General features: G+C 37.5%; 1 protein-coding gene and 1 long non-coding RNA gene across 13 annotated transcripts in view; one reads left to right on the forward strand and one right to left on the reverse strand.

Moving 5' to 3' along the window:
• The window catches only part of lrrc7 (leucine rich repeat containing 7), a 355,766-nt gene that overhangs the window by 333,722 nt on the left and 5,425 nt on the right, over nucleotides 1-16,619 (forward strand). For 9 of the 12 annotated variants that reach the window (XM_061975629.2, XM_061975630.2, XM_061975631.2 and 6 more), the window contains 5 exons: nucleotides 777-896; nucleotides 980-1,187; nucleotides 6,586-6,854; nucleotides 7,266-7,358; nucleotides 12,876-12,950. In XM_061975629.2, coding sequence (XP_061831613.2) covers nucleotides 777-896; nucleotides 980-1,187; nucleotides 6,586-6,854; nucleotides 7,266-7,358; nucleotides 12,876-12,950 — 765 coding nt within the window. The remainder of the gene's footprint in view (nucleotides 1-776; nucleotides 897-979; nucleotides 1,188-6,585; nucleotides 6,855-7,265; nucleotides 7,359-12,875; nucleotides 12,951-16,619) is intronic. The other 3 variants (XM_061975634.2, XM_061975635.2, XM_061975633.2) reach the window with 1 other exon arrangement.
• The window catches only part of LOC133616420 (uncharacterized), a 36,770-nt gene continuing 20,832 nt past the window's right edge, over nucleotides 682-16,619 (reverse strand). Inside the window, exons 3-4 of the long non-coding RNA XR_009816865.2 lie at nucleotides 1,021-1,154; nucleotides 682-903 (exon numbers count right to left, since the gene is read on the reverse strand). This is a non-coding gene — a long non-coding RNA (uncharacterized lncRNA). The remainder of the gene's footprint in view (nucleotides 904-1,020; nucleotides 1,155-16,619) is intronic.

Here is a 16,619-nt window from a genome sequence, read left to right on the forward strand (position 1 = left end):
AGATTACAGTAATACACAGGCAAAATCAAGGGAATGCGGTTACGTACAGTATGTAAGTATAACTCAGAAAAATTAAGTACACTCCTACACATTGGAAACCATTTATTTGTATATTGTAATGGAACAATAAGAAATGACTTAGTGTAGTCAGTGTACAGCTTGGATAGTCATTTAGATTCCTCGAAAAAAGCTACCAGTAGGGTAAAACGGTGATTACAATGAAAATGTAAGCGATACCATTGTTTGCGTCAATGTGAACTTCCTCTGGTTGTATTTGTCTACATGCTTACTGTCCGTTAATATACAATGTGAACTTCCTCATGCTGTAATTGTCTACATGCTTGCTGGTCAGAAGATACATCATTTAAAATCACTACTTACTTGTCCACGAGGCAACTGCTTTCAATTAGTATTTTTTCTCTGCAAAAATTTGAAAAATTGTGTATGTGCGCATGCTCAGTAGCGTTGTATAGCAGACATTGACAGAACACAGGCAGCGCTCACACAGCCCCTGCCCAGCCTAGACCATGTTGGGAAAGACAACATTTTCTTGGTATTCACTTCCGTTGCCAACACGACAGCGAAAATACTGGCTTTGTGGCAAGGGATTTCTGTACAAGCAAAACACGGACTACTCTAAAGAATATTCAAGTTTAATTGTTATACTGTTGTCTCTTTAGACTATATGGTTGGTGAAATGTGAGGCGTGTACGCACTTCTTTGCTTGTCTTGATTTTAATCTTACCAAGCGTTATGTCCCTTATCCTGTCTTCTAGACCCCCTCTCAGCAAGCTGCCATGCTGGATAATGACCAAGAGGGTGTGTCAGGGAGCAATCAGTGGGTTCCTTACTCACTTGGCAGGAGGGACGTCCCACCCGACAACCTCATGAAGAAGGTAAAAGCTGCATGGAAGGGAGAGAATAAAAACATGTGAGCACATACAGTATGTTGACCAAACTACCAATCATATTTCCACAGGCCAGTCACTCCCACAACCCTTCGCATCAGTCACACAATACCATGATCGTCACTTCTTCATCCTCTTCCTCGGCCACGACCCCTCATCGCATGGTTGGCCAACAGGGTTATGATGGCGGGATGATGAACAAGGGGAGCCAATACCAGCCAGGAATGCCATTATCGGTCGTTCCATCTGGAGGGCAGTATCAAGGCAACATGTCTCAAGGTAACGGTCATTTAGACATAGACTTAGACTTAAACAAACGTTAACGATCCACAAGGGAAATTGTTCCACACACATTAAATGGAAACAGGAATTTGGTCTAGTTTGATTTTTTTCAGTGTAGACCAAGCAGCATTAGAAAAGCTGTGAAAGCCATCACGATGTAAACACACATTTTCGTGGACTGGTCCAGATGATGCTCCTCTGCGCAAGTGTGATTGTAAACATTTGCTAGCTAATAATGGCATTAAACATTATTGTTTTTTGCAGAATGAACACTAAATGACTTGTAGTACAGTGGGTACAGAATGTATTCAGACCCCTTTAAATGTTTCACTCTTTGTTTCATAGCAGCCATTTGGTAAAATAAAAAAAATAAAAATATGTGTCATTAACTCAGTACTCCATATTGACAGAAAAAACAGAAATGTCAAATTTTGGGCACATTTATTAAAAAAAGATAAAAAATGACATGTACATAAGTACTCAGACCCTTCGCTAAATACTTTGTTGATGCATCCTTGGCAGCAATTACAGCCTTAAGTCTTTTTTAATACAATGCCACAAGCTTTGCCACCTATATTTGGCCAGTTTTGCCCATTCCTTTTTGCAGCACCTCTCAAGCTCCATCAGATTGGATGGGAAGTGTTAGTTTTCGTCCAGGATGTCTCTGTACATTGCTGCATTCATCTTAGTCTAGTCAGGGAGGTGACCAAGAACCCGATCACTCTGTCAGAGCTACTGCATTCCCTTGTTGAGAGAGGATCAACTTTCAGTAGGGCAACCATCTCTGCAGCAAACCACCTATAAGGCCTGTATAGTAGAGTGGCCAGGCGGAAGCCATTTCTTAGTAAAACATTTGCCAAAATGCACCTGAAAGACTCTCGGATAATGAGAAACAAAATTCCCTGGCCTGATGAGACAAAGCTTGAACTCTTAGGCGTAAGTGCCAGGTGTCATATTTGGAGAAAACCAGGCACCGCTCATCACCAGGCCAATACCATCCCTACATGAAACATGGTGGTGGCAGCATCATGCTGTGGGGATGTTTGTCAGCGGCAGGAACTGGGAGACTAGTCAGGATAGAGGGAAAGATGAATGAAGCAATGTACAGAGTCATCCTGGATGAAAACCAAAGCCTCCCATCCAATCTGACTGCGCTTTAGAGGTGCTGCAAAGAGGAATGGACAAAACTGCCCAAAGATAGGTGTGCCAAGTTTGTGGAATCGTATTCAAAAAGACATAAGGCTGTAATTGCTGCCAAAGATGCATCAACAAAGTATTGAGAAAATAGCTTCAATACTTATGTACATGTCATGTTTGAGTTGTTTTATTTATAGTAAATTTGCAAAAAATTCTACATTTCTGTTTTCTTCTGTCAAGATAGGGTGATGAGTGTACATTAATGAGAAATAAAATGAACTTTTTTGATTTTAGCGAATGGCTGCAATGAAACAAGGTAAACAATTTGAAGGGGTCTGAATACTTTCCGTAACCACTGTAGAACAAACAAAGGTTAATTTAGGTTCAAAATGCTTTCAATGTAAACGCAACTGAAGAACCACATAGTAAGTCATGCATATTAAAGGCATGTAAACCTCAGAATATTGGGTAAACATCACTCATGTTCTACTACTAAGTGCATAAGACAGTAAAACCTAAAGCTACCGTACTCTGTTTTTGTGTGCATTATTTTGCCAGACCATTGATATATATTGGTACCTCTGGAATAGAGTGCCCCAGCTTTCAAGTTTTTTGGGATTCAAGCTGTTTCTCTGCCAATTGTAATGCTTTAGGAGGTTGCAACCAAAACATCCAGTCTTACTCACCACAAGCCTCCATACCACTAGTTGGCGTAGCGAATGCATGAGTAAACCTTGAAAGAAAACATTCGGTGTCTTACTTGCTAGCAGTAGCTTAGAGCGAGATATGGACACAACTGATTTTTGGGAACGAAAGAAAGTAAGTGTGAAGGACAGTGCTTAGAAGAAGAAACGGATAATATTTATTGATCTACTAAAAAAATTGTGACCGAGTGTGTCGCCGACTTGGTTAAGCAGTTCAAGCATAGCACTGCTAGTCTGCATTGTTCTCAAGCAGAAGGAGTAAATAACACCAGCCAACGGGGTTATAATAATATCTAAATGGCAGATATGTATCCCTGAAAATATGAAAAAGCTGCTGATTGTGTGTTTGGCAGAGAAGCAACTGGAAGGAAATACTGTACTTATACTCTTCAACGTTGTTATTACATTACTTTATAAAACTCCTGTAGTTGTCAATCAATCAAGTTGTAGTACATTCTATTGTACTCTTTTTCATACAATATTATCCAAAAGTTTGTTTTTCTTTGTAAAAATTATGTTACTTGTTAAAATTGCCAGTCACTGATTAAACGAATTTCAAATTCAAGTTTTTTGAGGTCTGCGCTGTGTCACAGAAACAATTACACTGGTATAGCCTACCGGACTACCGCTTTATATACGTAGACGGCGCATTAAGCGCCTCATCATATGTCGCCATCACCGCCATATTAGATGTGGCAAGAGCGAATGGAGAAGATGCTCTCATTCATGTACTGCATGGAATTGTACAAACCGGTTTAGAGTCCAAACCAGATATCATGTGATTACTTTTAACTAGGGCTTAACGCGATAACGCATTAACGATAAGTTCCTTTAATGGCCATCATTTCTTCAACGAGCGATAAACGCGCATGCTTCCTGACTCCTTTTTGACCCTCTGCCCGTTCCTTAGCATAGGGATATGTAATGGTGTCCAGTTACTGTTGAGCCACAAGCTCGAAAATAGCTTGCAGAAATTGTATTGTCTGTCTTTCTCTAGACCAGACAATACAATTTTATCCTGCTGGCACCTTTGCTGCTTGTAGAGGAGGAACTCCACGTCCGTGTTTACATTACAGTTGAGTACATTAATAACATAAAATGTAGATTGCTACATGAACTGCTTTAGTAAGATGGAATAAAATCTCAGCATATAAAAAGACAGTAGAGTGGAAGTCTAAAAATTGTTTTACATTACGATTATACTTTGTCAAAGATGTTTTGTTCTGTGATATTTCTACCTATATAAATGTTTTCTGGCAGAATGAAATAAAGTGTATTGTAATAGCGGCAGCGATTTGAAGGAGGTAGCCTGTCTTTGAACAAGTCTGCCTTTTGTTTATCTTCACAAATAGCACTGTTGAACTAAATAGGCAGAAGTGTGACACACACACACATGTTCGAACACATTCTAGTCTCCTTCTTTGGGCCCAGACTAGGTCTAATACTGCAGGCAAGCCTGCCACTGCCCTCTGCAGCCCACATCCAGTAATTACAGTACACAACACAATATTCCCACCATTACAGTATATTTTTTATACCCTGTTCTGATTAATAGTCCACAATTACAAAATGTTTAGCTGGCTGAATATTACATTTAATTAATAAATAGAAAAGGTTAAAACATTGTCATGCAGAGATAAGAATACCATTAACCTGTACAACATGTCATGTACAGAATATCAGAAGAATTTATTCAGGTAGAAATATTGCATTTTACATTACCTAACATCTTTAAAAATCAAATCATGATCGTAACAATACACATTTTGTGTCATTAATGTTTGAAACTGGTATGTAAACATGAAAGTGTAGCTCATCCCCTCTTAATGCAAGTGCTCCTACAGCAGAAATACACATTCTATAGTCCTACGAAACCTGTCAAGACAACAAAGCAGTGCCTGTAATTTTTGTATTCTCTTTAAAAGCATGTTTATGTCATTTTTGTGTTGAGCTGTTTAAAAAAGCATAATGTTTAAAAAAAAACCTTTTAATTAAAGCAAACTAATTTTCCAGTCATGGTTATATAAAATTGAAAATTATCTGTCTTGGGTACGCTTGTTAATGAAGGAAAATTACATTAGCTGCGATCATTCGTGAACTTTGAACAAAGTGTGATTAATTACGATTAAGTATTTTAATCATTTTACAGCCTTACTTTTAACATGTAATACTAAAAATATGATTGATTGTTTTTGGCCATTTTAACATTTAATTTGACAAACTAAATTTGTGGCCAGTACTATTGTGGATTCTTGTGGTGAAACCTTCCTCCAAAATACAAAGAAATATTCTTTATGAAGTTTGGTCCTTGCATTAGTTTACAGAGCAGATGTATTTTGTTTCTTAAAAATGTTTTTTTTAAATTAATGGTTGCATAAAATACAACATACAATAATATAAGATTTAGAATGTTTATTGTGGGGAAGGTCGTTGCTGTTTAATGGTCTTTGACAGGAGACTCATTGTGCCACATGCTAAAAAAGCTTGACTTACATTGTTTCGGTGATTTAAAACATTTACACATGCAATGTTAAAGGAAGACTATACTTTTCGAGGCATTTTTGCCCATCATCCACAATCCCTGTTCGAGACAATAACAACTTTCCCTTTTGTGTGCATACTAAATAGTGAAACACTGCTAGTTTAGGGCGGCTAACATTTCCAGTAATAAGGACTAATCTTTTCTGCCTATAAAGCGCTCTAAAAACATCCAAAAACCGCCAACAACGCTTCATTTACTTGTTGTGACCTGCATATTAACCAAGCTACAGTATAGCGACATTGTTATTGTAAGAGCTAACACTAAGGAACTACTTATGTAGCATCGTTACACATGGCCTTCATTTTATTGCTCCTCCAACCACTAGTGAGTAATAAGCTGCAAATAACGTTGGTTGCGACCTGACAAAAAATAAAAAAGAAGTAGGTAGACGTGCTTCTGCTACTGCTGTATTACCTCTGAGTTAGTTAAAGTTAAAGCCTGTTTATAAATCCCGCATCTCGTCTGAATAGTGGAAGGTTGTGGCACCAAGCTGAGTAGTTTATCACCTATATGGAAATCCACTCAACAAATGAAACGCAGCATAAAACCATCACAACATTGCTAAGAAGCATTTTTTCTCGAAAGAGGAAGGATTATTCTGAATTTAGCAGCTCTAGGTATCAAACACAGAAAATGCTCTCTATGTTGTTGTTGACTGAATTTGCGTCTGTTGCTATGCGCTCTGTGATATGATGGTACTGATTCCAATGACCAAAATACTGAAAATATTTCATGTTATCATGAATGTGCCTGTTACTACATTACATATGTATTTTCAGAAGATATAGACAGGCGGTAGAAAATGGATGGATGAAAACATGTTGTTGGAGGTTTTTTAGAGGGTTTTAATGGTGTAATAGATCGTATTCCCATTACCTACATTGTTAGCTGCCTCTAGCACAGAAAAAGGGAAAGACTTGTGTGTTCTTGTCTCACAGAAATTGTAAATTATAGTGCAGTTCTTCTTTAAAATGTGTTTAATGCTATCAGAATCTTTCTTTTTCCCATCTAGCCCATAACACCACTGGCCAGGTCTACCAAAGTACTGGCCTGCCCATGGCCTTGTCGTCATCCGGGAACCAACCTCAGTACAACCCACATATGTCTCACACGTCCCACCAGCCACAGCTCCCACACAACAACCCCCAGTACCACAGTAACCAGGGAATGGTCCACAGCAACCAGGTTGTTGTGACCACTCACACCAACCCACGGCCTCAGAGCGCCCGCTGCCTTCTGCAGACTAAAGGCCAGAAGAGCACCGATGGTTTCCAGGAACAGGTACATCAGTCTAAAGCAGCCTCATCTGCTTCTCTTTTAAAGGTCAATTCTGAAGGTCAGTGGGTCAAGTATACAATTGGAATTAGGTTAGAAGAATATTTGGTCTGTCTTAGTTATTGAAAACTTTTCAAAAATGAAATTTACTGTCAAAGTAACAAATTAACTATAAAATATTAGCTCTTCAAACATCATCAAGTCATCGTCCTTACTTTACCATGTGTTTTTTAATTCCAACTGTAAGAGGGCAAAGAGGGAGATTTAGCATCTATAAGACAGCAAAGTGGGAGATTAAGAGTCATATCTTATTTTTATATTCAGAATGAATGCAAAATAAAGTAATAATCTTAATAGAAGATCTCACAGATGACATGAACTTAATTTCACTTGTGTATGTGCTTGCTCTCTTTCCAGTTATGTGTGAGAATAGAGAAGAACCCCGGTCTTGGTTTTAGTATCTCTGGTGGCATCAGCGGCCAGGGGAACCCCTTCAAACCCTCCGACATGGTACGACCCTGCCATTCACCGGGAGTAGCTGTTGACTTTGCTAACTTGAAGTCTCTAGTTGCAGTTGCGCCTTAAACACTGGTTTACTTACATAAAACAGTTTGGAAACATCAAGTATAAGCTTTTGACTGCTCTAATGGTACCTTCCAATTGTACTGGGAAGTCGGAATTTCGAGTTCCTAGTTGAAAATTTTAACTGGAACGCACCCCGAGTTCCTACTCTTAAAGTTGGAGAGTCCTCACCACCCCCGAGTTGGCTTCAAATATGGCTTCAGCAATAGAAGCTTCTGTAATATCCAGTCTTAGCACTTCTGACTATTTTTGTCACACTAAATCAGCCATATACAATGTATTGTTGGACGTTTATATATTGCAATGTTACTGTAGTATTAATTAGACTTGTTTCTACATTGCTAGCAATAGCACCTCTGTTTCCTCTTCATCCACCGAAGGAGTGCATATTTTTTACATGAGTTGTTTATATTCAGATAAGGAAAGCGCAAGAATAGCTTTTGTGGATGTGGCCATTTTGATTTCTGGTCTCGTAACTGGGACGGCCATAACTCGGTTGTGACTTACGATTTATAACTTTCGAGGTGAATGGGACACACCATTTGTGACTTTTTCATAGAATACATCAAAACAGGAAATACTCACAAGCCATGTTTACAATTTGTACTAACTTATGTTGTGTTAGTAGGACTGTCAAATTATTACAATTTGTCAGATTAATCACATGGTTCATTTTCGAATAATCACAATTAAATACTATGCATTATTAATTTCTGTATTAATCTTGTTAATTTTCACATGTGCAGAAAGGCTTAAAGGCGCCCTATTATGCAAAACCAACTTGTTTTACCTGATGATACTCGCTTACGCGTACTTGCGATCTGCACAAGTCTCGAAAATTTTTAATCAAACGGTGGAGCCATTTCAGAGATTTTTTTTACTTCCTCCAAACAGTCCGTTTGGAATTTTGTTCAAGTGTGACGTTTTGTTCAAGTGTGACATCAGCAGAATATCCCTCTTTGGTAGCCATTTACCCAAACATTCTTACGTGAGTCAGCCAATTTAAATTGATGTAAAACTGGCTGTGCCTCAACATCATGTCGACGATAAAAAACCCAATGAAGGAAAATGCTCTGTTGGTTGTTTGCGTTACCAGCACTAAACTAACTTTCAGCCACATATGAAGTAAAAAATGCCTTACTTTTTACTTTTATGACTTGTGGCAATGTGCTTTGTGAAGAAGTTGCTTTGAGTGTGTGCAAAGATTAGCCCTCTTGCTTCAACCACAGATTTTCACAAAATGATGGATTTTCCCCAAAAAATACTTTTAATGGCTGGCTCGGTGACTACTAATTATGGCAATAGAGGAGACAATGAAACGGTAAGTTATAACGGATGGTTAAAAATGGTAAGTTAGCAATGTTAGCTTGACATGTTGGGTAGCTAGCTTAGCCTTTTACTGCAAGACAATAGCATCACTGTCCTCTGACAAAATAATGAATGATTTTCCTAAAAACTACTTTTAATTGCAAGAGTGTGCATAATACTTAATGTAGGCCGACTGTTTTGTAAATGTTTTTTCTTACTCAAAGTTACTTTGAAAGAGCCATTGTGCTGTTTATCGTTTTACATATTGACTTTTTTGCTTCTCTACTGGATCGATTGCCAAGTTGTGCAAGTGCGGTGATGGTAACACTACTTGGACAAACTGCCCGAAACGGGTTGCCAGAGCATATTCCGGGACTTTGAGTCATTCTGCGATGCAGGGGCATTAAAAAGGAAATGCATCAGATTAACAATCAAGATGGACTTGATTGGAATGGAGCGTTCATTTTTACAGCCTTAGTGACAAGAAAACAAAAGAAAGGTAGTGCTATTAAAGACATTAGATATCAATACATTACTGTGACTGTGTACTTCTCGATTCAAACCGATCCTCGCAATATATTATTTAGAATATAAATTATAATAAAACATTTTCGAAACAGTTTAAAGGTTACAAAAGCTCTATTGGCTGCTTATGTATGATGTGTATGCGCAACCGAGTAAGCGTAGGCGTGGCCTAAGTAACGCCTATTTAAAAATTGATTCTTAAAAACTATGAATTGATTTAGAATCGAAATAAATAAGAATCACGATTCAGACATGAATACATGGTTTGAGGACCTCTGTTACATACTGTCATATGTAACAGAGCCACCAGCTCAGTGGCCTTGTTGTTAGGGTGTCCGCCCTGAGACTGGGAGGTCGTGAGTTCAAACCCCAAAGACTACAAAAAATGGGACACATTGCCTCCCTGCTTGGCACTCAGCATCAAGGGTTGGAATTGGGGGTTAAATCACCAAATGATTCCCGAGCGCGGCGCACGCTGCTGCTCACTGCTCCCCTCACCTCCCAGGGGGTGAACATGGGAATGGGTCAAATGCAGAGGACAAATTTCACCACACCTAGTGTGTGTGACAATCGTTGGGACTTTAACTTTAACTTAATATTTCAACATATTCCAAGTTATTTTATTCTTTCTACTTTGAGTTTGCGCTTGTCTGTCTACCTCTGACACATGCTGCTACATTCGGGCACATAAAGTGAAGTTGCTTGTTGAGCTCTCCAAAGCTATTTTAGGAAAGGCTGTCTGGTTCTGGGACACTGAGGGCTTTTCATCTTCAACACTTCAGTCTTTGTGGACTCCAATTTTGACAGATTCTGCGACAGTTTACTGAGATGTTGAATTATGGAGCAACGGTTCATCCTTGGGTAGAGAGTTCTTAAAACAGTCATGGTAAATATATAAAAGTCACTTTGATTGCTAATAAGAGGAGGAAAACGTCTTATTGCAGTTTTTTTGACACAAACATTAATGTCGTCATTCCCTTTTCTTTAATTTGTGCACACCCCCCAAAAAAACCCTGATATAAAATAAAGCTGCACTTATCGATTATTTTAGTAATTATAAAGCTACCGATGAGTTTTTTTTCCATTAATCGAGGAATCAGATAAATCACACTTTCAAGCCTCTATGCATATTTTAGGGAAAATAGTTAAAATAAACAACAATTATCCTGCTTAATATAACTTGCATTCTTTTTACGGTTGTTTTACTAATCGAGTAAGCTATCAATTTGTTTGTTCGATTAATCAAGTATTCGGATAAAACAAACTTTACAGCCTCAATGTGTATTTTAGGGAACATAGTTAAAACAAACAAAAACAATTCTTTCTGCCTGAGCATTAATTTTATATTCATTTCATAGAAAATATTGGAAATAATTTAGCATATAATAATTTTGAAATATACATACATATACATATTTGTTGTTTGTTTGTTTTCTTTTGTTATACTGCTAACTAGTGTTGTCCCGATACCAACATTTTGGTACCGGAACCAAAATGATTTCGATACTTTTCGGTACTTTTCGATACTTTTCTAAATAAAAGGGACAACAAAAATTGCATTATTGGCTTTGTTTTAACAAAAAATCTTACGGTACATTAAACATATGTTTCTTATTGCAAGTTTGTCCCTAAATAAAATAGTGAACATACAAGACAACTTGTCTTTTAGTAGTAATTAAACAAACAAAGGCTCCTAATTTAGTCTGCTGACATATGCAGTAACATATTGTGTCATTTTCCATTCTATTATTTTGGTATTAAGGACAAGTGGTAGAAAATTAATGATGAATCTACTTGTTCATTTACTGTTAATATCTGCTTACTTTCTTTTTTAACATGTTCTATCTACACTTCTGTTAACATGTAATTATCATTTATTCTTCTGTTGTTTGGATGCTTTACATTGGTTTTGGATGATACCACAAATGTGTGTATCAATCTGATACCAAGTAGTTACAGGATCATACATTGGTCATATTCAAAGTCCTCGTGTGTCCAGGGAGAGCTTATAAACAAAATATACATTTAAAAAAAAACTAAAGATGTTGTGATGCCAAAAAATATTGACGTAATCATAGCAGTATCGACTAGATACGCTCCTGTACTTGGTATCATTACAGTGGATGTCAGGTGTAGATCCACCCACGGCATTTGTTGCTAGCTTGTTGTTAGCGGTTACCTATTGTATCCTCCTACGGTGTGTAGTGAAACATGTTTAGCTATTCCTCGTCCTGCAGGGATGATACTTGTAAGAAACGTACTTTATTTGTCACCATGGAGGCGAGGATTAGTGATTTAGAAGTATCTAAAACACTGCCGACTGCGGCTGGGCGGACCGGTAGTTTTCAGAGGCGGCATAGTACGAATATGATTAATTAGTATCGCGGTACTATACTAATACCGGTATACTGTACAACCCTACTGCCAACTAAAAGATACCTATTCAAAAAAACTAAATAAACCAATTCAAATGTGTGAAGGGTAGGCATGAATATGGACTGATCACGATTACATTTAAAATGTATCAGTGGCGATAAACATCTATCCATGGTCCAAATGTGTAACATTGCTAACATTAATTTTTTCAGTGTGTTCTTAGCCCTTCAAAAGATTCACTTACAACCATGTAAATGTTCTCTTTCCCAGTGTTCCTTGGTGCCTTGATAGATTGATTTGCTGTCACTTTGCAAAATAATTGTGTTCATACATTTTTTTTTTATGTTGTCAATGTTACAGAGTAATGATTTGTACATGCTTTATGCAGTATATGCCTTCTGTACCATATATGTGTGACTAACGCTTCACAATTTCACCTGTTAACATGCACTCTTGTAGTTGTACCGTACAGTGAGCTCCATACTACAATTTTGTGCTTCAATGTCTCACCAATATTCTTTAAAATTACATATTTAGGAAAAAAAAACTAAATCCAAACTCATTTAAACACATGTATGAGGCTCACTGTATAAATGCCAGTGTTATAATAGAACTAACACCTCCCTCCCTAAACCTGCCCTCTGTATCTCTACGTGTTTACTCTTCACTCAGTACGCAGTATGTTGGTGTCATTGGTATAGTTCTTTATTAACTGGCATCCCTTCTGTGTGGCCTATCTCTCAGTCGTGTGTTCAACAACCTGCTGAAACACGTTGAGCTGATACAGCCGCATTGTCCCATGCTGTCCGCAAAAACATCTTTTGCCACGCTGTGAAAAGATGTTGGTGTTTTTATAATCTCTGCCTTGGGTCATTTAGGGATCTTTTTGTAATCTTCTGCCCTCCTGACTACCGTACTCTTTTCCTCAGTACCCATTCCATACCTATTGTTCTTACCCCTATCTTGTGTATATCAGTAAATACATACTGGTGCTGTTAAACAATAGTTATGTTATGTTATCTAGTAAAGTGTAAGAACTTGAAATACTTAAACACCTACAATACATCGATTGCTGTATATTTGGATGCACCTCTACAATCAGAGTGAATGCCCTTGCATTTTTTGGCAGACATGTTATTTTATGGAGGAGTTGATTAAGATGAGAATGAGAAAGGCAAAGATTCTAAACCATCGTGTCCCTGTGTTGTCCTAACCTTGTATCATTTTGACTTATAGGGTATCTTTGTTACTAGGGTACAGCATGACGGGCCCGCCGCAACCGCTCTGAAGCCTGGAGACAAGATAATGCAGGTAACAACCTCTCACACATCATCAGATGAACCAGAAACAACAACCATGTTTGCCTTTTCCTTCTGAAAACCTTCCCTTTCCCTTCCCAGTCATTTAAACACAAGGCAAAAGTGTTTAGTCAAGCAGATATTGCTTTGTTTTTTTTTATAGCAGAGGCACACATTCAGTATAAGTGCTCCAAATATGTTGGATTGTGGGGATATATCTGGTGCACAGCCCTCTTTAGGTCAATACATTGATTTTCTGAAATTAAAATTATACTTTGGGATTTAGGGCCAAAATAACTGGTACAGTGGAACCTTGGTCTACGAACCCCTCATTATTTGAACTTATGAACTGCATACCGACTAGAAATATGCGTTGGTGTTTACGAACGTTTCATCCATCTGTTGAGGGTTGGCTGATCGATCTCCGGTGCTCGGTCAGTCAGCACATCATTGCTGTCGTTAGCTTAGCTGTTGTGCAAGTGTTTTATTTGAGTACTTTAAAAAAAAAATTCTAGTTTTGCTAACTCAGTATGATTCCAAAGAAAGCAATGGACAAACGATGTGTGGTTTAAAATTTTCAGTAAGTATCCACAGCGTTGTCGAATCCGCTGCATCCCCTATTTTTCCGCTGCACACCAAGAAGATAAACTGGCACATTCTTAATCAGTGTGGCAACCTGGCTGTTGAAGTTAAGGATTTTTGTGATTTCAAACTGCGGGTGCACCACAGAACTAGTGATTGTGTGTGTGTGTGTGTGTGTGTGTGTGTGTGTGTGTGTGTGTGTGTGTGTGTGTGTGTGTGTGTGTGTGTGTGTGTGTGTGTGTGTGTGTGTGTGTGTGTGTGTGTGACAACTGAGGACAGTTCAGTTAGTTGTTTGGGCTTTTTTATTAAATAAAATGTTGATTAATCACCCCTTTGTTATGTTTGTGTAATATACAGTACTGTATATAACACTTTATATTGTGTTCAAAGTGTACAAACACTAAAATACGGACTTTTGTCAAGGCCAGGTGCCATTACTAACTTTTACTTCGTTTTCTTATGGAGAAATTTGCTTCAGTATGCAAACTTTTGTTTTTCGAACCCTGTTCAAGAACCAGTAGAGTTGGTAAATCGAGGTTCCATGGCAAATAACAACCCCAAAGCATTTTACTGCTACCACCAACAGAACCATTTGCTCAGGTGGTAGAGCAGTTCCAGAACATGTTTTGGTTGAATTACATTTTTGGGCAAGACACTTCACTCACCTCACCTCCATTGCAGAATATGAATGGGAATAAATTGCTAAAGAATGCTAAAAGACGTCAGAATTTTCAATTATTTCATTGGTAGACAACAAACTATTTAAACATTCTGAATATTACATAGAATCAAAAAAACAACATGTCCAACACAACATACAGTACATGTACATAAATGAGGAAAGTAGAACTAAGACAGTAAGATGTTGCAATGCAGTTAGCAACGACACCTTAATTAGTGGAGTCACGTCTCTTGTTAATTGTCAAAAATAAAAAAATAAAATGTTTTTCTTCCTGACAGTAGTAAAGTGGTGCAATAAGTGCTTTTGGAAAGGTAACATTAAATTGTCGACATCAAAATGCAGTTTTTCCACAAAGAAATCATAAAATGTCAACTAATGTTTACATGTGTTCTCCAGATGAACCATAAAGTTAAACATGAACAACTATTACGTCTGTTGTCAAGTTTTTATTTTCTTTTAAACTGTTGCCTCTTATGAAAGACTTTCCCATCAGTCATGTGGCTTTACGTTTACTGTGGTCGCCGCTATTAACACTAGGTATTGGCTTAGCAGCACAGACAGTGTCGAACATCTTCCATAAATCTTCACGATGGTGAATTTTTAAAGTGACTCATCGAATTTGTTGCGTTAAATCACTTTTTTTTCCCTCCCGGTGGAATTTGTGCAGAACACGTTTTGCAAACTGCGAGTGAAATGTCTTCTTCTGACACGGTAAAGAAAGCTCACACTGGTGACTGCTGCGCCATGATGATTTTCTCTCTACACAACAGACTGCGCGCGTGGTATCATGAATCACAGCTATAAAACCATATTGTAGTGGAGGGGAGGGGTTGAGAAGTCAGGTGGCAGCATAAACCACAACAGAGAATCCAAGACAAACACAAAGATGATAAGCCTTTATTATTACCGCCTGATATTGGTTGATTTTTCATTATCGGAATTATTAATGTGACTTCATAATTGCCATTATCGGCCCATAATTATCGGCTGCAGATAATACATCCATAGAATAAATGTTTGGTGTGAATTGGTAGCCATGTTTTCGTCAGTATACCTCAGAGCAACTGTGGCTGCAATGTAACTTTCAACCACCAATGTACAACAGTGTAAATGTGTACTTAAAGAATAATGGGCGCTTACTGTAAAGCACTTTCAGTGTCTAATATTTTTTTAATTATTATTTCTATTATTATTTTATGTTTCACTGTGTATGGTTTTCATTTAGTGATATGTTGTCCTGTTCTTGTGCAGGCCTTTTAACAAAATAAAACAATAAAAATAAATGCACACTGCCCCAAATGCATCTGGTCTTCCAACTTTACAACATTTTTAAAACCAAGACGATGGATAAAACAGTAAGCATCTGTTTGTTGTTAAAGCACGAACTTCAAGCCGAATTTTAATATTTGTTGACTGTGCACAAAACCCAGGACTTTAACAAAACCTCTAAATAAACCATTTTTCCCGAAAAGAATGATCAAATGTCAATTTACAAATATGTCAATTACCATGTATATTAGGGTAAATACGAATACAAACATTGTTTGTGTATGTACCCTTTTGACCACAAATGTGCATCAAAGTCAACAACAGAATGTTAGCAGGTAAATATTTTTTCTAGATGGGCCTGTCCAGAATACAGACATGTGAAAATGTGTGGGTCACCTGTAGAGGGCAGTGCATTCAGTGTGTTAATGGCAATATGTATTTACTTCCTGTGAGTATCTGCAGAGATCTCCTTATGCTTTCTTTTAATACCTAAGCAAAACAAATTCTATTAATTTCAACATTTGAATTATTTGAATCTGGTATGTTTTCTATTCACTGATTACTTGTTCACCTAATCGGACTTAACGAATGTCAGCATAAGTAATGCACAAGTTCAACAGTGCTGCCTTTGTTTAACTAAACCAAAGTTGTCAATCTCAGACTTTAAAACTGATATTTTAATATAACCCATAGCAGAGAACAACAAAGTGACATATTAATATGCTCTATAACAGGGGTGTCAAACATATGGCCCGAGGGCCGGATCAGGCCCGCAAACAGGTTTTATCCGGCCCGCAGGATGAGTTTGCTAAGTATAAAAATTAACCTGACATTTTTTAATGAAAGACACAGCTGTTGTAAATGTGTTCACTGGATGTCGCAATAGCAATTCTTTGTATCTTTGTAGAGGATGCTACATATGTACAAAATAAACCACATGATGTTGGTACATCAGTAGAGGAAAATGATCAAACTACATAAATGACATACTGTAATTTGATTTTGATATACATTTTTTCATCTTGATAGATTGAAAATGAACACCAATGAGTTGACTGATGAACATTATCACATCATTTATTCAGAACATATAAATAACGACAAATAAAGTATATATAGTATTACCTGCAACAGGTAATTGTAAAAAAA

The sequence above is a fragment of the Nerophis lumbriciformis genome, linkage group LG14, assembly GCF_033978685.3.
Source record: "Nerophis lumbriciformis linkage group LG14, RoL_Nlum_v2.1, whole genome shotgun sequence".
Lineage (NCBI taxonomy): Eukaryota > Metazoa > Chordata > Actinopteri > Syngnathiformes > Syngnathidae > Nerophis > Nerophis lumbriciformis.